General features: G+C 36.4%; 2 protein-coding genes across 2 annotated transcripts in view; both read left to right on the forward strand.

The window, feature by feature from the left end:
• LOC134658342 (transcription factor EB) overlaps positions 1–21,745 on the forward strand; it is a 157,156-nt gene that overhangs the window by 19,906 nt on the left and 115,505 nt on the right. The window lies entirely within an intron of this gene.
• On the forward strand, positions 2,156–4,488 carry LOC134658460 (uncharacterized). The gene is made up of 2 exons (XM_063514140.1): positions 2,156–3,341; positions 3,806–4,488. The coding sequence occupies exons 1-2, from the start codon at positions 2,264–2,266 to the stop codon at positions 3,814–3,816; spliced, it is 1,089 nt and encodes a 362-aa protein (XP_063370210.1). The 5' UTR covers positions 2,156–2,263; the 3' UTR covers positions 3,817–4,488.

Consider the following 21,745-nt stretch of genomic DNA (forward strand, 5'->3'; position numbering starts at 1 on the left):
TTCTCCTGTAAAAACCGATTGGACACATCTAGCGTACTTAAAGAACACGTTTCTTTTCATATGTAAGTACTATTACATGTAAATATTATCAAATAGTGCACTAATTTAGCAAAAAACTAAAAAACATTGTCAGTCTGAAAGTGATACCACTTCATGGTACTAGATCTAATTTAGGGTAATATTTAAAGAAGACTTTCTAAATATTCATTAGGTATACCTAACTTCTAATTTGCGTTGCTTATTATTATATAATTTATATAACACATTATTTTTCTATAACACCTTATTTTTATATCAACATAATCCATTCAAAGAAATAAATAGTATAAATCATAAGTAACGTGATATTACCGATCTGGTCATTGTGCTAGTTTCCGTCCATGCTCTAGTCTCTAGTTTTCGTCCACATGACAAAATAAATAAAAAATAGCAAATTAAATATCAAATATGTTATTTGCTAATCAGCAAATAACATATTTGATATTTAATTTGCTACTTGCCAAATACATTTTTTATGTAGATAGATACTCGTATATTGTCTCGACATTAAGGATTGCTTTAAGTCCAAATTTTTGCAGCAATGTAGATTTATATTCAATTTCTTCAAGTGGACGAAAACTAACGCACCTACCCTACTACTGTTTGAAAATTCATTTTTCTCTTAGTTTCTATCGTATATTTTTTATTTTACATGTCCAATATTTGTATTGTATTTTATTTATTTTAAGGTATTTACTGCCGTCATTTTCCATAAATAGGCACTTTTAATTTATTACTCTGGTATCACTCTACCATAGTTAGCGATGGGACACCATAAAAACCAATATCGATAAAATCTATATGAACATTATAAATATATTGTTATTTTGATTTATTTTTTTAGATTTCCAAAAGATGCAATAAATTTTAAACATAAGTAGTTTTCAGCTTAACAAGCCATCGAAAACCTAAAAATATTGCAATATCAGTCACGTTTTAAAGTTCTAAGAACTGCATAAGTAAGTTTGTAATTCCATATAAATATATGCTATTACAAAGTTACTGTTGCAGTTCCTACAAATAGTAGGTAAAGTAAAGGTACACTACGATGATAACCGACTTGGTTTCACATTAGCATTACATCTCAAAACTTTTTTGTAGTAGAAGCGTTGCGAGACTTGCACCTTTTTAGGGTTCCGTACCAAAAGGGTAAAAACGGGACCCTATTACTAAGACTCCGCTGTCCGTCCGTCCGTCCGTCCGTCTGTCACCAGGCTGTATCTCACGAACAGTTGAAATTTTCACAGATGATGTATTTCTGTAGCCGCTATAACAACAAACACTAAAAGCAGAATAAAATTGTTAAGTACTGGATATACGCACGGGAGGAGACGCGCGGGCGGCGGGCAGCACGCGACGTCATCGCGGCAAGCCGCGAGCGACGCGCGGCACACTCACTTGCCTTTACCTACTTCACCGGCAACGGACGAATACCGAATTTAATTTTATAATTGTTTGGCCGGGATTTCTTCTTGTAATTAAGGCGGAATAAACCAGCCTATTTTGATACAGTCCGCGATTTATTTCTACGTCCCAGTAGGACCCTAACAAAATAAAGATTTAAGTGGGGCTCCCATACAACAAACGTGATTTTTGACCGAAGTTAAGCAACGTCGGGCGGGGTCAGTACTTGGATGGGTGACCGTTTTTTTGCTTGTTTTGCTCTATTTTTTGTTGATGGTGCGGAACCCTCCGTGCGCGAGTCCGACTCGCACTTGGCTGGTTTTCACATGTAATGTTTTTGATGGTTATAATTGACTAAAGCAGACAGTTAAAATTCAGTCAATAAAATATCGACAATATTATCGACAAGTCCCTCGCACTTTTACGTTTACTTAAAACTGACATCATCTCGTTCACGGACAGGGTTGTCTGTGTTTGTTCTTGTATTTGTGTGAATATAGTTTATGCTAGTGTTTGATAATTTTGTCGTGTGCGTGTGTAGCGACGCATGCAAAAAATGCATTAGTGTTTACATTATTTGTGTGCGTTCCTCGCCCCCCGCGCCGAAAACGGCAGAATTTTTCACATAGAAATTAGTGCCTGTCACCACTCCATATTGGATTATTCCTCCGAGGTTATACGCTCACAGTGCAAAGGAACCATTAGAAGAATCGACAGTTTTGTCAAGGATCCCGTAGCTTTGGCAGCCGCCAGCGCCGATATATTAGAGGCGCGTAAAGAGAAGCTTATTTCCACCTTAAAAGATTACGAAAAGGTGCAAATGGACATCCTAAGCATTGATGAAGGCGACGGTGAACAGGTGGGAGATATTGAAGAGAAATACTATTCCATATTAGCAAAAATAAATAGCTCTCTTAAAATGTTAAATACAAAAGTGACTTCGGAGTGCCACAACGCATCCACATGTAAGTTACCCACAATTGAAATACCCTTTTATGACGGAAAGGATTTCACTAAATTTAAACCCTTTTTCGACTTATTTACTGCTGTCATTGATCGGAATACCTCGCTGTCTGATGTGCAAAAGCTTTTTTATTTGAGAAAGTACCTACAGGACGATGCGTTGGCGGTTATTCTGAATTTGCCGTTGGTAAATGAGTCATATAAAGAAGCAATACAATTATTAAAAAAGAGATTTGACAATAAGGCTAGATTAGTTGCAAATCATATAGGTATATTGTTAGATATTTCTAATATACAAAAGGGCACAGCGGCTTCCATACGAACATTTGTTTCACAAATAAATCAACAGATGCATGCATTAAAAAATCTAGATGAACCCGTTGATAAATGGGACATGCTTTTGATATCAATTTTGACTCGAAAGTTAGATCAATTCACAAACCGGGCATACCAATTAGACCGGGACTCAGACACCATGCCTACGATGGCTGGTTTCATTGAATATTTAGAAAAGCGTGCTATAGCGCTCGAAGATAGTCATCAAAATAAACATAGTACCTACTATGATGGTGCTAACAAACATGTTAATAATAAAAGTACTTGCTATGAAGGTACTCACAAATCAATACCTAAGGTTACAAATGTGGTATCGAAGTCGTTGCCGCCCTGTAGGTATTGTGATAATAAAGACCATCAGATATATAACTGTCCTATATTTAAAATTTTGCCTATCGCTCAGAGGCAATCTTATGTAAATGAAAAGCACATGTGTAATGTATGCCTTAATAACCATGATGGTAAATGTAAATTTACTTTTAAATGTAAAATGTGTAAACAGGGCCACAACACATTGCTGCATCAGGAGCGCAATGTGAATGTGGACAAGCCCAGGACAAATAATGATGACAGTCAGCAGCCACTATCATCCGATGCTGGTGAGTTTGACATTGCTGTTAATACTATTTTAAATTGTGTGTCCGATAGTGGTGTTTTGCTGCCAACCATAAAGGTCAAATTAATAACTAAAAATAATGAAGAGGTGACATGCAAGGCATTACTGGATACTGCATCTCAAGGCAGTTTTATACGTTCAGATTTAGTAAGCAGGCTTGGCTTAAAACCGATGATGGAACCAAACAATATTATTGGTTTCCGTAAACAACTATGTAAAGTGAATGAGTATGTAATTTTGACTCTTCAGTCTTGTAAAAATAATGTTAAAATAATATTAAAATGTCATATTAGTGATGAAATTACTTCCAAACTGCCTCAAAGAACATTAGATGTATCTAAATATCATATCCCAAAAAATATAACTTTAGCTGATGACACATTTTACATTACAAATGATATCCCTCTGTTGCTTGCAGCAAACATCTATTTTGCTATATTGTTGCAGGGCTGCATTAAAACTGAAAATGGACCGGTATTTCAGAATACCATGTTAGGATATGTTGTCGGAGGAAGTATCCCCGAGCAAGGTACTACATGTAATATTGTAACAAATTTAATTAATATATCTGATGGTGAAAAATTGGAAAATGTAATGGAGCAATTTTGGCTCTCTGAAAAGCTTCCTGAAGTGGAAAAATCTACAAATGATGAGTTTATTCAAGCTGAAAAAATATTTCAGGACTCTGTATCACTAAAAGACAATATATTTTATGTTGATATGCCATTAGCTTTCCCCATGGAAGAGTTAGGCCTAGGTGACTCATTTTCTGTTGCCTATAATAGATTCATAATGTTAGAAAAAAGGTTACAAAAAGATCCTTTGTTATTTGAACAATATAAAAAATTTATTGACCTATATCTGGAATTAGGACATGCAAAGATAGTTGATATTGAGGGTTATGATTTAAATGGTCCTGTGTTTTTTCTAGGACACCACTGCGTGTTCAATCCTTCCAGTCGAACCTCACCTCATCGTGTGGTCTTTGATGGATCAATGAGATCTAGAAATGGGACATCGCTGAATCAAGTCATGCTGAACGGACCTGTTGTACAGAGTGAGCTCTTTGATATCCTTATTTTATTCAGGACTTATCCCTTTATTTTAACTTGTGACATTAAAAAAATGTTTCGCAATGTTTTTATTAATGAACATCAACGCGGACTTCAAAACATATTATGGCGCGAATCGCCCAAAGACCCTATCAACTGCTTGCAGCTTCAAACTGTTACGTACGGTTTAAAATCGAGTACATTTTTAGCTACAAGAGCTCTAAATGAGCTAGCAAATATGCATAAGGATCAATTTCCTTTGGCCGCTCAGGCTATTTATAAAAATACATTTGTTGATGATGTGTTGACTGGCGCTGATGATGTAGAGACACTTCAAGAGCTGAAAAGGCAAATTGTAGAGCTTCTGGAGTTAGGTAGTTTCTCATTACATAAATGGTGCTCGAACCACGCTCCAATTTTAAGCGATATACCAGTTGAGCACAGACAAATTGATAGTGTAGAGATAGGTCAAAACGACACCGTGAAGACATTAGGTCTCACACTCGAAATAAACTCAGATAAATTGAGTTTCTCTTGTCCTGCGGTTGATGACGCAACAATACTGAATACAAAAAGAAAAATTCTCAGCTTTATAGGGAAAATGTTTGACCCACTTGGTTTAATTGGCCCAGTAATTGTGGTGGCCAAACTATTCATGCAAGAACTCCATAGCTCTATGCGTAAAGATTGGGACTCTACAATCCCAAATGAAAAGTTCCTATACTGGTCAAACTTTTTAAATAATTTAAAACAAATGGGTCAAATTAAAATAGATAGATGTGTAAATTTTAAATTAGTATCACATGTAGAGCTAATAGGGTATGCCGATGCATCTCTTAAAGCTTTCGGGAGCTGTCTCTATCTAAGAGTTTTTATGACTGATGGCTCGGTTCAAGTGAACTTGTTGTGTTCCAAATCCCGTGTGTCCCCACTTTCTAAATCTCACACCATACCTCAATTGGAGCTTTCTGCTGCTCTACTTTTAGCGCAATTGGCAAGTAGAGTCAGTAAGATTTTAAAAGATAGAGTTCCTCATAAAATGTATCTTTATAGTGATTCCCAAATCGTATTGTGGTGGATCAAAACAGAGGCAGTAAAAAGTACTATATATGTAAAAAATAGAGTCAAACAAATAGTAGAGCTTACTGAAAACTCACAATGGCTGTATGTTAGGTCAAAAGATAATCCTGCTGACTTATTATCAAGGGGAGTTGAACCACATAAGCTGCAGGAGTGTGATTTATGGTGGCATGGTTCGCCAAGTCTTTGTGATGTAAATTATACACATACAAACTTAGAAGAATTTAATTATGACGATATCATGACACATGTAGACTCGCATGGTGCTTCATTGGATGCGTCTTCTAACGATGTAGAGGGAATTTTGTGCCATACCACAAATGTAGAGCCTCTAGATTTATTAAAAAATTATTCTAACTTGAATAAACTTCAAAGAGTAATAGGCTTTATTTATAGATTTTACAATAACTGCTTGAACAAAGACAACAAAATAACAAGTAGAAATTTAACTTCTAGGGAATTGCGTGACTCTATGTTGAAGATAGTACGTTGTACACAGGCAGAACATTTTAGTAAAGAATTAGTCCTGCTCTCAAAAAATAAGCCTGTGACAATTAGTGATCAATTAGCATTTCTAGATAAAAACGGTGTAATTAGAGCCGTGGGGAGACTGCAAAATGCAGAGAACCTGTCTTATGACAAGCGGCATCCGACTATACTTCCAAAAAACTCCTTTATTACCGATCTCATTATAGAACGAGAGCACTTAAGACTTATGCATGCAGGCGCTAGGCTAGTATTAGGCTCTCTATCTCAGAGACATCATCTTGTGAATGGTATACGAGAGGTAAAAAAGGTGGTGCATAAATGTATAAAATGTATACGTATGAAAGCTGAAGCAGCAAAGCAGTTGATGGGAGATCTTCCTAAAGAAAGAATCACTCAGAGCAGGCCCTTTCAGCATGTAGGAATTGATTTCTGCGGTCCGTTTAACGTAAAGGTTTCTCGCATTAGAAAACCTATTATTACAAAAGGCTACATCGCGCTTTTTGTTTGCTTTGCTGTAAAAGCGATACACTTAGAACTTGTTTCTGATCTCACGACTGAAACTTTCTTAGCATGTCTTAAACGATTTATTTCTCGGCGTGGCATGCCCACAAACATATTTTGTGACAATGCAAAAACCTTCAAAGGTGCTTCTAATACATTAAAAGACTTGTATGACCTATTTTCCTCCAAAGATTGTAGAGACTCTGTCAACAAATATTGCTCAAATAACTATATAACTTTTAATTGGATACCGAGTTATTCTCCAACGTTTGGAGGAATTTGGGAAAGTGGCGTCAAAAGTGTAAAACACCACTTTAAAAGAATAGTAGGCAATCTATGTTTGACCTACGAACAACTAAACACTGTAATCATAGAGATTGAAGGCATTTTGAACAGTAGACCTATACTATCTGCTATTTCTAATGATTGTGATTATATAACTCCTGGACACTTCATTTGTGGCGCAGCCTTGACTGCTTATCCGGAAATCGATCTCACTGAAACCTCAGTAAATCGGGTTCCATTTTGGAAAATGTGCACTAAGCTTAAGCAAGACTTTTGGAAAACCTGGTCTCAAAGTTATTTGAGTCGGCTCCAAAGCCGCCCCAAATGGAAATACCAGCAAACTAATTTAAAGGAAGGTGATTTGGTAATTGTAAAGGATATGAACACCTCTCCATTAAATTGGCCAATGGCTCGTATAGTAAAAACGTTCCCTGGTAGGGACGGATTAGTAAGGGTAGCTGATGTTAAAATTAATAATAAGATATTTCGTAGAGCCATAACTAAATTATGTCCTTTACCTGTAATGTAGTATTAATAACTTGTCTTATGTTTAGGTTTCTATTGGCGGGTCCACTCTTTACCTGTATGTAATATTGCCTGGCCCCAACTATGTTTAATACAAAACATATAGAGTGTAAACTTAGCTTAAGTATTTTTAGTATATAGCAACACATTTGTAGTTGCCTTAAAAATTTATATGGCAACTCTCTCTCTTCCTTCTCGATCCGAACTAACCGACACGTCCCGCGATCACTGTAATTTTATTTAATTCTAAACTTCAATAAAAGTTAATTTAAACATAAAAGCGCATTTTGTATTCTCCAAGGTTTTGATACGGATAGTTATAGTTGGTCAAACCAATATGTCAGTAAATAGGAACAAAAAAAAAACGATACTCATCCTTTTTTTTTGTGTGCTAGTACTAGTGTAAGACAAAGATAGAATGTTTCTGTATCCTATACCTATGTTTGAAATGAGACAGTCCTGACACAATATAACAAGTGCGAGTACATTCACTCTGCGTTGATTATGATTTAATTATGATATTATGTATATCAGTATTATCAATATCAGTCATATTTTGAGCTCGTGTAAGTAAGCTACACATTATACACATACAAGGTGGAACATTTCTAGAGACTGAGCTGAAAGGATAGTGTTATCTAAGTGATCTACAATCGAGTTATTATAATCGTAAAGCTAGATTAAATAGCAAAACGAAATCATTAAAATGAAATATTTTTATATCAGTCATCGCTGATCGATAGAACCACCGCAACGAAAAATACAGTTAGACAGAGAAATTTGTCAGAACATTTTTGATGTATTTAATTTCCACGCACCTCGCTTCGGTGTGCGAGCGAGACATCGCTATTTACGTGCATAATGCCGTCCCACGCACACACCGAAGCGGCATTGGTGTGATAACTGCGATACCCATTGTTTTAAAGAAAACTCGTACAGTATTTCTCCTTCTCTTCCCTTGAACTTGCGCAGAAATAGCCGCACGTACCTAAATAAACATGGCCGCTGCCAAAACCGTAATTCCTATCACCTACCACCATTGTATTATGACCAGTATGTTGTGATCTTTCATTACACATAATCACTAGGTCTACTCAAAGGTTAACTGGAAGAAATCCCTTAAAGGGATAAGTTCGCCTTTGTACTGCCTATCCTGTGCCATAAATTTGTGTTTTGTACAATAAAGACATTTGTGTTTTGTGTTTATACATACATACATACACTAGGTACATAGTATAAAACAAAGTCGCTTCCCGCTGTCTGTCTGTCTGTCAGTCTGTCTGTATGCTTAGATCTTTAAAACTACGCAACGGATTTTAATGCGGTTTGTTTTAAATAGATAGAGTGATTCAAGAGGAAGGTTTATGTATAATTTGTTAACCCGTGCAAAGCCGGGGCGGATCGCTATCGTTATTATAAAACTATAGTTTCATTATGATTAGTTTGGCAAGAGTTTTTTGTCTGGAGAGCATAGGCAGAGAGAACCTTTTCCTTGTAAATAGAACATACAACTCTTATGTATCTGTGTAGAGCTCACACAAATATGTAAAATGCCTTTACCAGGATTTGAACCCAGGACCTCCTGCTTCTATAGTTCGTTTTTTTAGCATTAGAAAGAAGGTAAGCGATCTTGACATGTCTTTTAATTGAAAACCGCTTTTTATAAATCAGTAACTATTTACTTACGAAAGCAGAAGAATATAAAATGATCGTATTAGATTAGATTCATAATTGTTACATATTTGCCGTGACTTATTTTTAAAACGCGTTTTTCAATTATACTTGGTCAACCAGATCTTGACAGTAGAAAAAGGCGGCAAATTTGAAAAATGTAGGCGCGAAGGGATATCGTCCCATAGAAAATTTAAATTTCACGCCTTTTTTTACTGACAAGATTTGGTTGACCAGCTATAAAAGCCCATCAAGATTGTTTACCTTTTTTCTAATGCTAAAAAAAACGAACTACATAGTAATATGAAGTACTGTAAAGCTGTGAATAATTTGTCTGTCTGTTTACTTATTTTTACATCCTCACATAATTTACTAGTTTGTTGAAATATTAACTCGTTTTAATAATAATCCGCTAAACGTGTTACACCAAATATTATTAGTATAATGACTTAATAAGAAATACAGTAGGCAAGCTGCCAAGTAAATTGACTTTTCTAATGGGTTAAATGTTTAGGTACCTATTAAATGAGTGCAAAACATCAGCAATTTTCATATGAGCTGTATAATTGTATAAGCTGTCGGGTAAATCTAAATAGTTCAGAATGTCGGGTGATGTTATCAATAAATTTTTCATTTTCATTTTCCTACATCGTTCCTTTCAAACCGCGATAACTGAAAGTGTTGTCAGAGTGACTAGACATGTTCTTTCCGTGTACCCTTCAATTTAATAATATTTAATTCATTGGATGGATTGGAAATTCCTTCAATTGCTACTATTGATGTTCCTAGCGTTCTTCTAGTTTTGATTTCGTACGCTGACTCCGAGAAGGTAAACATCGGCGCACGCGCACGCGTTGATCGAACTAAACTATCGCTGCCTTGCGCAACACAATCCTTCTCTTAAATATGCACACAATTATGCACCTTATTACGTCGCAATAAGCAAATCTGTGGATACATATTTACGGTTGGTACGGGGAAAGATAGCGAAATAGTGAAAGTAATTATCATAAACATGCATATTATGTGATACGCCCGCTATAATCGCTATAGGTACATATGTTTTTTACAGTTTATGATTTGTACATTTTTGATCAAGGTTTAAGGCTTCGTCACACAGGCGCGTTATCCGGGCGCGGCGTGAGCGGGGCGCGCCGCTTTTACATACGCCACGCTCACGCCCCGCCCGAAAACGCGCCTGTGTGCCGAAGCCTTTAGGTTTTCGTCACATAGTCGATATTTTATAGACATAATCTTTAATAGAAAAAAACCGACTTCTCTAACTACTAGCCTAACCCACTTAACGGTGGTAACATTTTATGGTAATCATAGTGGTTGATTTAGTTTAGGTATCATAGTGGTTTTCCGGGTCAAGGTCCGGGTCTGGGTCCGGGTCCGGGTCCGAGTCCGAGTCCGGAGTCCGGGGCCCAATCCAAGTCAAAATCGAAATTCAAAATCACAAAACGTGTACTATGCGTCGTTGAGGAGTTCTGTTCTGATCATCATCAGCAGTTCCACTTCATCAAATGCCACAGTTTTTAATGTAAATGCTTGATTTTCTGATGAAAATATATAAAATCCTATACGGATGCCTTTAAGATTTGAGGAGTTCCCTCGATTCCTCATGGATACCATGTTCAGGACTTGAGATTGACATAAATCGGACCTTGACCCGGAAAACCACTATGATTACCATAAAATGTATACATATTACCAAATAAAGTATAAGCACCGTTAAGTGGGTTAGGCTAGTAGTTAGAGAAGTCGGTTTTTTTCTATTAAAGATTATATTAGAAGTGTTTCGTCAGTAAAGGGCGGGTGTCAGACTTTGACCATCATTTGTGACTTTTGTATTGCTTTAAGACAATGGGTCCCATACAGACATTTGATCCTCAAAACAAACCTGATCGACTACCGATACCGATACCATTCATAAAAAAATGGCAAATACCCTATTCATATCCGTAAAGGCAAATTTTTCTTCAGAAACAGCACCTATAGTTCGCACATTCCTTGTTTAGGGCGCGGATGTTTGCGCTAAATTGGCAATTTGACATTGGCCAACACCAGAACTGAACGTGACGAGGTAGTATCATTATACGTAGTACACCGACTTGTCGCTCGAATGTTTCAATTACGAGAGTCAATATCGCGAGCCTACTGCTCATTTAGACGGTGCGAGAACTCGCATGCGAGTTTCATTACATTGCGTCATTTGCTCGGTCTGCTGAATTGATGTTACCACTTACTTACCTCAATGGTCCGCAATGTAACTAAAATCGTATACGAGTTCGCTCACCGTTCAGTTCAGCCCTTTTTCACGTACATTTTGATTCTCTTTCTGATTGTTTCGTAGTCCAAAACTCTGCCATATAAATGAATGTTAATGTTATTATACATTTAACTCTATACCTTGCTTTATCACTACATCTTATAAAACAACATCCTCCGCCGCGTCTGTCTGTATGTCTTGTATGTTCGCGATAAACTCAAAAACTATTACTGAACGGGTTTTCATGCGGTTTTCACCTATCAATGGAATTCTTGAGAAAGTTTCAGATGTATAATTTGTTAAGGTTTTATGTAACCCATGCGAAGCCGGGGCGGGTCGCTAGTGCATAATATAACGATCTTGACGATAGGATGTCGATCGAGTCTATCATCTTACAAATATATAAAAGTATATTAAAAAAAACTGCGAAGTCGTACCACTGAGTTAATATACCGTTTACAATATTTAAATCTTACTCCAAGGCTTTATTATATGTAACTAAGCAATCTATAATGACCTCTGAATAAAGTTATAAAGGCCCAAAATTCCGACACGTCGAGTCACGTGGTTGTTTCAAAGGTCTGAATTCTGAAAGGATAGACATAAAAAAACTCATACGATGGACCTCGAATATCGAAACTTTGGCAATGTCACTGGGCGGACACGCGCGCTATAGGTACAAGGGGCCGTCTTCAACTAATGCTGGGCCCCTGGGCACACAAGAATTTGGGGCCCTTTTGGAAAGTAAAGAAAGCTAATTAACTTTTTTCTACTATGATCTTCTATTTATTATGGGTAATCAAATATACTGTTACTGTCTGTCCTTGGGGGCCCTGTGCCCTTATGGTAAAGACGGTATTGTATTCAAGGACCGAAGGTTCGACTTTACTAGTGTAACTAACTAGTTTTCGCCCCCGGCGTTCCCTGTAGAGTCTACAGGGAGCGTCTACAGTGTAGACGCTAAATTGTTAATTAGAAACGGCCATTACTCTGTTAACCGGTTAATTGTCCATACATACAGACACATACATTGTTGATCAGACGAGACGTTCCTTAACCCAGATCATTCATTATGCTTGAAGAGGCGCTGTTACTAATTGAGCGGCGGAGAAATTTACAAATTCTACGTATTTCATACAATGGGGTTGGCTGGTCGAAGTATTTTACAAATGGCGCCACCATAGGCTTTACCTGTCAGTCCTAAGAAAATGACAAATTTATGAGAATTTCATGGTCTAGACTTGAGTCTTTAAGCCAACTTACTGAATTTACCGTTCCTCGCTCAGCCAAGCCATCTTGGCTTATATATTACATAACCCGACGATATCTCATGTCTGTGCATTGTGTTATGCAAGACAATGCGCTTACGTGAATATTTTGAGATCCGAGTTTACTGTAAATTATAATATACAAATATTTTAAATAGGTATCATCATCATATTTGAACTTCTCTAAGTTCTTACCTACCGACTTTCAAAGCATCTTGAATGAATATCGTGTTGGCTTCTTCTTCTACTTATAAAATAGTCACTTATAACATTTTTTAGCAATTAAGTATAGTGGCTCCGTGAGCTCTAAGTAGGTATACAGTCAGCAGCAGAAGTTGCGAAGCGGCCGAGGTGTTCAAAATTACCTTGACACGCTCTTATTCTCTTAAAAATAAAGTCGCGTCAAGATCATTTTGAACACCTCGCCCGCTTAGCAACTTCTGCTGCTGACTGTACCTTGCGAACACCAATGGCTCCGCCGTTTTGAAAATTATTCAAAAATGATTCAAAAACGATCTATTATTTCGCGAATTAGCAAAGCAATATTTTTGTTTTATTTAATATGGATTTTGTAGATTGTTACTTTAATTTTCGTACCGTCAAATGGGGTAACTGGAGACAGATGGTTAACTACATATAGACGTTATTTCAGTAGGTCTAGATACCTATGTTCTAATCTATATAGCTATGTAGTTGAAAACCTGACCCTAAGACTCGTAAATCATGATTCAAGGATTGCAAAAGGTAGGTACACTCCTGTCACCCACGGTCATATAATATTAGGGAATATTTCCTTCGTCTATTGTTACCCCAACTGTCCCCAGTCATCCCAATTGACCCAAGTTTCATGTTAATTTTAACATTTTGAGACTACATGATGACTCTTTAACAAGAAGAGGGGAATTAAAACGTGTCTAAAATTATATTTAAAAAGTACAATTTTGCGTTAGCCCCTGATATTTTTTTGTCTAATAGCTCGTTGTGACTTTGTGACTTGCGTGGTCGTTTAGGCTGTTTTACAGCAAAATAACGTCACAAGCAATTTAGTATTGTACGAGTGTCGTGGAAACATTTATGTAAAAGAGAACCAAGTGAAATAGAAAAGAAATCGTTACACATTACAATGATATACAACTTACAATGAGTACAGCAGCGGTAGCACGGTCGCATTTTTATCGCTTGTCACCATGCCTTGCTTGCCACGTTCTAACAAGTATGTAAGTGTGAAAGTGACGGGCATAGTGACAGGCGATAAAAATGGAACCATGCTGCGCCCGCAGGGTGGCCAAAAAAAGCCTTGTACTTTTTTTATGTGTTTAAAGATTTCCGTTTGTGTGTAACAGCCAAAGGAGAATATTTTGATTTTTGTGTCAGTTAGTGTAGTTTTAATTTTTTATGACATTTTGTAAGTGTCAAGTTGTGTCAAGTGTATAGTCCGACAAGGAATTGTAGAAAATTATTGAGGGCGCCACTTCCTACGTAACTGTCACATTTTTGACGTAAAAAGCTTAAACATGGCAACAATTTAGTATGGATTTTATTTAATTTCTACTATTTTATGTCGCACTATAAGTAAGAAAATTATGCATAAAACTCTTTCGTCGAAAAAATACAATATGGCTCAAATATTTTTGGAACACACACAAAATATCAACACTTGAACCTTTCATGCATAACGCCATCCAGTTGTTATTGGTCTAATTTGCGGTCACGGCCGGCGTCTACGAGGTAGTAATGCGCTGTTATCGATGATTATTTATCGATACGATGACTGTGACACGCTGACAGCGAAGTGAATGTAATCTCTACGTGCTGACAGTTGCAAACACAGACAAGGACATCCTCTAGACTGAGCATAGTAACGCTACTCCCTCTGCCACTTATACGGTAGTTTTACTCCATCTTCGAGTCAATCCCGTGCCGTGATTGGTCCGTGTCTTAGAACGGACCAATCACGGCACGGGATTCGCTCACCTCGTCCCCCCGCACCCCCGTATTTTTGGCAGCATCGGTTTCATGAAATAATTGCTCGTCTAAACTCCGTCTAGAGGATTCGTAGTCTATGGTTGCAAAATATGAATGGGTTATATGTGGTAGTAGATAATCTCTAATTATCTAATATTTAAATATACTTATGTTCAGAAATGTTATCATATGCGTATACGAGATTCTGTAGTAAGTACCTAGATTTCTAGTGAGAGAGCTTTTATTTAAATACAAGTGTCATCGGCGTCATCGCGTTTGGTTTTTATCTATTTGTATCACGGTCTTATTTTTATCCTCCTAGATTAGATATATCGACGTCGATGATTGATTATATGTAGTATTAGGTTGACGATAAAGTATCAGCTTAAATTATAAGAGTTATGCAAGAGACTGTAGCAACTTTCGTCTTTTAGCTATCTACATTATCTTATCTTTACATAAATGTTGTCTATTTTGGTATTATTTGAAAAATTTCAATATCCGTCTGTTTTTAATTTATTATGAAGACAGTCGTACACTGAATAAAGGTGAAACAACCTACTGTTTACTTACATTAAGACCTGTAAGTGCCTGTAAACGTTACCCTTTTTTTTCAAATAAATTATTGTTTGTTTGATGGTTTGTTTGAAAATATTTACCATGTTAGTGCTTTGCATAGTATACTTCGATTAAATGCTTTTTATTTAAAAATTACTAAGTTTTAAGTATTATGTGTAATTAACGATTTCAGAGTACAAATCAAACAGAGCTACATCGTTCGGTTTGCATATAAGCTGTGCTGTGAACTTTAATAGGATCCATTAAAAACTTCGATTGGCCTACTATTTAATTGATTTCTTGGTGTAACGTAACCCATATTAATGTATCACTTTTTTTCGATAATAATTAAGGCCTTATTTACCGATTAATCAAAATGCAGGTCCCCATGCAATCAACACAGCGATACCGTATCTGTGTAGTGATATGCATTTATCGATAGATTTCATCGATAGCCGCGTATCACTAGTCTATCGTCCGCAAGCCTTACGTATAAGTATTCCTTGACACTGTCCGTTAACGTACGAGTTATATGTAATAGATAATGTCTGCGCCTTAACACAGAACCTCGTTCTTGTAAGTCAGTTAAATATGACATAAAAAAGCTTAGATGGGGCAGTTTGATGGGGCATAGAAAAATAAGTAAGCATAGATAAGAACACATTTATAATAAGTTTTAATCGATTATCAGATTGACGTCTAAATTATTTCATTCAGATATCGTGCTTTCCGCTCGTTCTTGTCCGTAGATGTATTAGCGCAAGCGAGACGCACAATAAGTAAATGAAATGATTTCATGTAAATATCATTCTCATGTCAGTGTACGTTCGAATTGGCCTGTACGATATAATTACTGCAATTAAAATCAATCTAGTTGAAGAGTTTCGCAAGTTAGTAAAGAGCATTTCAAAATTGGTCGCAGGCTTTCATTTATAAGGATACTAGCTCCGTCTGTTGACATTTATCAGTTATCGCTATGTCCAGGTCAGTGAGCTTAGTTCGGTTGTACGAAGTTCACTGTTTTTCCGTTAGATGGCGCTGATCGCTTGGAGTTGAAGATGGCGGGAAAATGCTTTTCTTTTTGCGTAGTGGTAGTATTAAATCCTTGAAATTTATATGAATCTAAGTTAAAACAATAAAAATGGAGGTAAAATAAAGTAAACCAACAACAACAGCATAATTCTTCATAAAAGTTTATTAGGTAATAAATATATGAATAGTTAGTTATCTTAGACGGGAAAACGTATTATGACAACTTCGTTACATTTCCGCTATGGAAAACTGAACTTATTTGACTTATTTCTAGACTATTTACCTATATTTTGGGTCCTTTAGCTTGCGTTATCTATCTATCTACCTTTAAACGAGCAATTCTTGTTTATATATATATATATATATATATATATATACAGGCTGGCCCATTTAGATCGGTCAGTATGGGAAAATCTGAAACTATAAGACATACGACGATCTCTTCTTAGGAACCATGTCATCGATTTTAGTAACAAGAAAAACTGCATTCATACATTTAATTTTTTTAATGTAAAATGTATTGAAAAAAATGGTGGCCATTTCGAAAACATACTAAAATAAATTAAAGGATATGAATACAATGCATTTTATTCATTTCAGACATCATGTTTCATAGTACCATTTACTGCTTAAGACCTACACAATCGATATCTAAATAGAAATAATTTTAGTTTTTTTTTTCAAAACATCCGGGTTCGATTCCCGAGCTGAGTACACATTGTTTTTTAAATGTATGAATGCAGTTTTTCTTGTTACTAAAATCGATGACATGGTTCCTAAGTCTTCTTATCTCGATCTCTTGATCGTCGTATGTCTTATAGTTTCAGATTTTCCTATACTGACCGATCTAAATGGGCCACCTTGTATATATATATATTTCGGGGATCTCGGAAAAGGCTCTAACGATTTCGATGAAATTTACTATATGGGGGTTTTCGGGGGCGAGAAATCGATCTAGCTAGGTCTTATCTCTGGGGAAACGCGCATTTTCGAGCTACTGGTAACGCAAAAACTATAACTGTAAATCACTGTAATAAAAATACAGAAATACCAACCTACCTATAAATAACTTAAATAATAATTGCTCCAACTAGTTCAATAGGTATCAGCAATCGGTCACACATTCCGCAATTATTACTACGATGCAGCCATCTTAGTTTGCGAGAGAGAATACGAGCGTAATACTGTCTCGTTTATAGGTTATTTTGTAGCATAGTATAGTGAAAATGACAGTAGTATACTTTACTTTAGCCGTTTAGTGATTCTAGGAGATCGCGTTTGACGTTCGAATCTTGGGCCCAAGGCACGCCATCGTTTCATTAATTTATCGCGCATGCTTCTTAAATCGGGACACACCATGTACGGGAAATAGGTACATATACCATACTTACATTATAAATGCAAGAGTTTGTATATTTGGATATCAGGATGGTTGTAGATTATGGCACTAGCACGAGGAATGAAAAGGCAAAGTTGAACTTAACAATGAACTTTAATTCGATTTTCGGATACAGAGTCGAGTGAAATGGATCGCGTCTAGCAGCGGACTGCCGCCGGCGCATAGTAACATAGTGCATTACTTGCATAAGATATTAACAATAAGATATTGACAAACAATTTTGAACCTTAAACGTTACTTCTTAAGTGTATCGAATTAACATGGCAACTTTTCCTTAGGAATAAAACTTAACTAATTAATTACATAGGTATAAGTACAGTAATTACAGTATGTACCTATAGTGAGCGCATCGCTAACAATGGTTCTCAATAAATTATAACAGATTAAATCAGAAGTCAGGATTTCAGCAACTAATGTGTCATTCTATGGAACTTACTAACTATGTAAACAAACCGCCATATTAAAATTGTCTCTGAATAACAGTTTTGAATGATTCACGGTTAGTTTCACTAGACTTATACCTATAGACCGGGATATGAACCGTAACTAAAGGTAATCACGGTTCATATCCCGGTCTATATAAGTCTAGTTTTGTCTCTGAATGTCAATTTACTAGTGATTTTTGTTTACATAGTTAGCAAGTTCCATAGAATGACACTACTATACGACGTCTTTGTGGTATCTATATATATATAGGTACATATATGTATATAGGTACATAATATAAATTGATAAAACAGTAAACCATGGTCACCCACAGATAACCATCAAGTTTGACGTGACGCTACATAATTGAGCGCACTAACAATTTTCCTTCGGCAATTTGCATAACATTTCATTCACGTTTATAAAATAACGACGCCGTTTGTAAAAGGCGGAATCTTACAATTTGCCTGCGACATGAACGCCCTTAGGGGTCATCCATTAATTACATCACATTTAGGGGGAGGGAGGGGGGTCAAGAAAATGTGACATGTTGTGACATGGGGGAGGGGGGAGTCACAAACATTGTGATGTCACTTTAACTTCATCAGTAACCGAAAATTAATTTAAATAAATAAATAATAAATAAATATTAGAGGACATTTTACACAAATTGACTAAGCCCCACGGTAAGCTCTAGGCTTGTGTTGTGGGTACTTAGACAACGATATATATAATATACAAATACTTAAATACATAGAAAACAACCATGACTCAGGAACAAATATCTGTGCTCATCGCACAAATAAATGTCCCTTACTGGGATTCGAACCCAGGACCGCGGCTTCACAGGCAGGGTCAATACCCACTAGGCCAGACCGGTCGTCAAATTTATATTAAATGTAAATGTATAATTTATTTATATTTTTTTTTTCGCTGTACAGTTAAATAATGAGATTTTGGATGTAACTTTTGTTGTGTTATAAAATTACTAATATTTATATATCAAAAATATTTTTTTATTAAAAAAATAAGTCCGAGTTAATATTGTCGATTTCGTTGAAAACAAAATTGCCTAAAATGTGACGTCACACCAGGGGGGGAGGGGTTTGCAAAATGTGACCAAGTGTGACAAGGAGGGGGGAGGGGTAAAAAACCTAGAAATTCGTGTGACGTAATTAATGGATGATCCCTTATTTTCCATTATACTTTTGTTTGATGATAGACTACTCCATATTAATCTACTCTGTGTACAGTGCGCATATGGAAAAGTCCGGTAAGGACACATTATTCGGGTCAAGAAAACTACCTACATACTAATTGATTCACGTGGATCTGCTTGAGATTTTGCTACAATTTCGCACTTTTATTCTGTAATTAAAAATCTTATTTCTAGATGTCTTTTGTCACGCTATTTGTACAAGATATTGTACGGTCAAGGAATTTAATTTCCGTACCATTTCGTAACTTGTCACAGTGACAATAGTATGAGGTCCTAGCGACTTTCATATGATTGTCACTGTGACAATGTACGAAATGGTACGAAAATTAAATTCTTTGTCTGAACCTGATTTTTATCAATTAAAATAAATGTATTTTTTGTTTACAGGTAAGGTTACGTTCATGATGTTATGAGAATAGTTTTCTTCCGTCTCCAATTACCTACGACTTCGTCTACCACAAGAAACATAACAGGTGAGTAAAGTGTAACATATTAGGTAAGTTACTGTACAGTCAACAATAAAAACTTATGGCGTTATTTCATAAACACGTTATAAGCATCAATTAGCTAGGTATTAAGAGCCCATCAACATGCACACTAGCGCCACTGCTAAATACTCGTAATCGTGATTATTTAAATTTAACGAAATATATTTAAAAAACCGGCCAAGTGCGAGTTGGACTCGCGCACGGAGGGTTCCGCACCATCAACAAAAAATAGAGCAAAACAAGCAAAAAAACGGTCACCCATCCAAGTACTGACCCCACCCGACGTTGCTTAACTTCGGTCAAAAATCACGTTTGTTGTATGGGAGCCCCACTTAAATCTTTATTTTATTTTGTTTTTAGTATTTGTTGTTATAGCGGCAACAGAAATACATCATCTTTGAAAATTTCAACTGTCTAGCTATCACGGTTCGTGAGATACAGCCTGGTGACAGACGGACGGACAGCGGAGTCTTAGTAATAGGGTCCCGTTTTTACCCTTTGGGTACGGAACCCTAAAAAGGGGGCTGCTACGTACTGTATCTTATATTAAAATACCTTTTGAATACATCAAACTAGTTTCTATGTTGCTGGATTCGTCAATCTGTGAACTCAAAACAAAAACGGCCGTTTTAACTTTGGGCGCGTAGATTGACGAATCCAGCAACATAGAAACTAGTTTGGCAACATAGATACATGGCGCTAGTGTGCACGTTGATGGGCTCTTGGGAAAATTAAGCCGCTATGGGATAAAGGCTAGTGCCCTTGACCTAGTCTCATCGTACTTTTCGGATAGAACTCAGCGAGTCGTTATTAATGGAGCTCAATCAGCGGGGTCCCCGGTAGCCCTCGGAGTGCCTCAAGGTTCAATTCTTGGTCCCTTCCTGTTTTTGGTATACATTAATGATTTACCAAAAGTTGTGCAAGATAGACATGATATAGTGTTATTCGCAGATGACACTTCCCTTATATTTAAAGTGGACAGAAAGGAAAATAGCTTCGATAGCATTAATGAAGCGCTATCTACCGTAGTAAACTGGTTTACGGCAAACAATTTGCTTTTGAACGCCAAGAAAACCAAATGCATCAAGTTTACGCTACCTAACGTCAAGCAGGTAACTAACAGCAAGATTAAAATAAAAGGTGATACGCTGGAATTTGAAGATCGAACTGTTTTCCTGGGAGTCACTTTAGACTCAAAACTGCAATGGCATGCACATATAGCCACTCTAGCCGGCAAACTCAGTTCAGCAGCCTATGCAGTGAGGAGAATCAGACAGCTAACAAACGTAGAGACGGCCAGGCTGGTATACTTTAGTTATTTCCATAGTGTTATGTCGTATGGAATTCTGTTGTGGGGAAAAGCGGCAGACATTCAGACAATATTTGTGCTGCAAAAACGAGCTGTACGTTCCATCTATGGACTGGGCGCTCGAGTATCTCTGAGAGAGAAATTCAAAGAGGTTAACATTCTTACCATTGCATCTCAATACATACTTGAGAATATTATGTATGTTCGGAAAAACATCCACGAATTCAAGCTTAACAGTGACATCCATAACTATAACACTAGAAACAAACATAAACTTGCTGTGCCCGCCCACCGCCTCCGTAAGGTTAGTACGTCTTTCGTCGGGAACTGTACACGTTTTTATAACAAAGTCCCTACTGACATAGCGAATTTACCACTTACCAAATTTAAGTCACACATTAAGCGCGCCTTGTTAAGTAAGGCGTACTACACTGTAAATGATTTTATACACGATAGAGATGCCTTTAAGCCTGTAGCTTGATTTCGATAGTATGATAAGAGTTCAATAAATATTGTTTTTTCATTGTAAATTAAATATGCTAGTGTCCAGTAGAATTGACACATGAGACAATCATGTTCTCGCTTGATTATATTGTTTAATTTAATTTTAGTTTTGGACACTTGGAGACCATATACATCTCTAAGTAATTATTTATTTTATTTTTAATGATTCTGACACTTGGAGACCTTTACATCCCTAAGTATTTATTCATTTTATTATTTTTATTTTATTGTACATACTTATATTTTTAATGATTCGGACACTTAGAGACCTTTACATCTCTAAGTCAATTTAGGCTAGTAATTATGTGAAGCTATACCGTCTTTTATGTAACATACGAGCACAA

This window comes from Cydia amplana, chromosome 22 (assembly GCF_948474715.1).
Source record: "Cydia amplana chromosome 22, ilCydAmpl1.1, whole genome shotgun sequence".
Lineage (NCBI taxonomy): Eukaryota > Metazoa > Arthropoda > Insecta > Lepidoptera > Tortricidae > Cydia > Cydia amplana.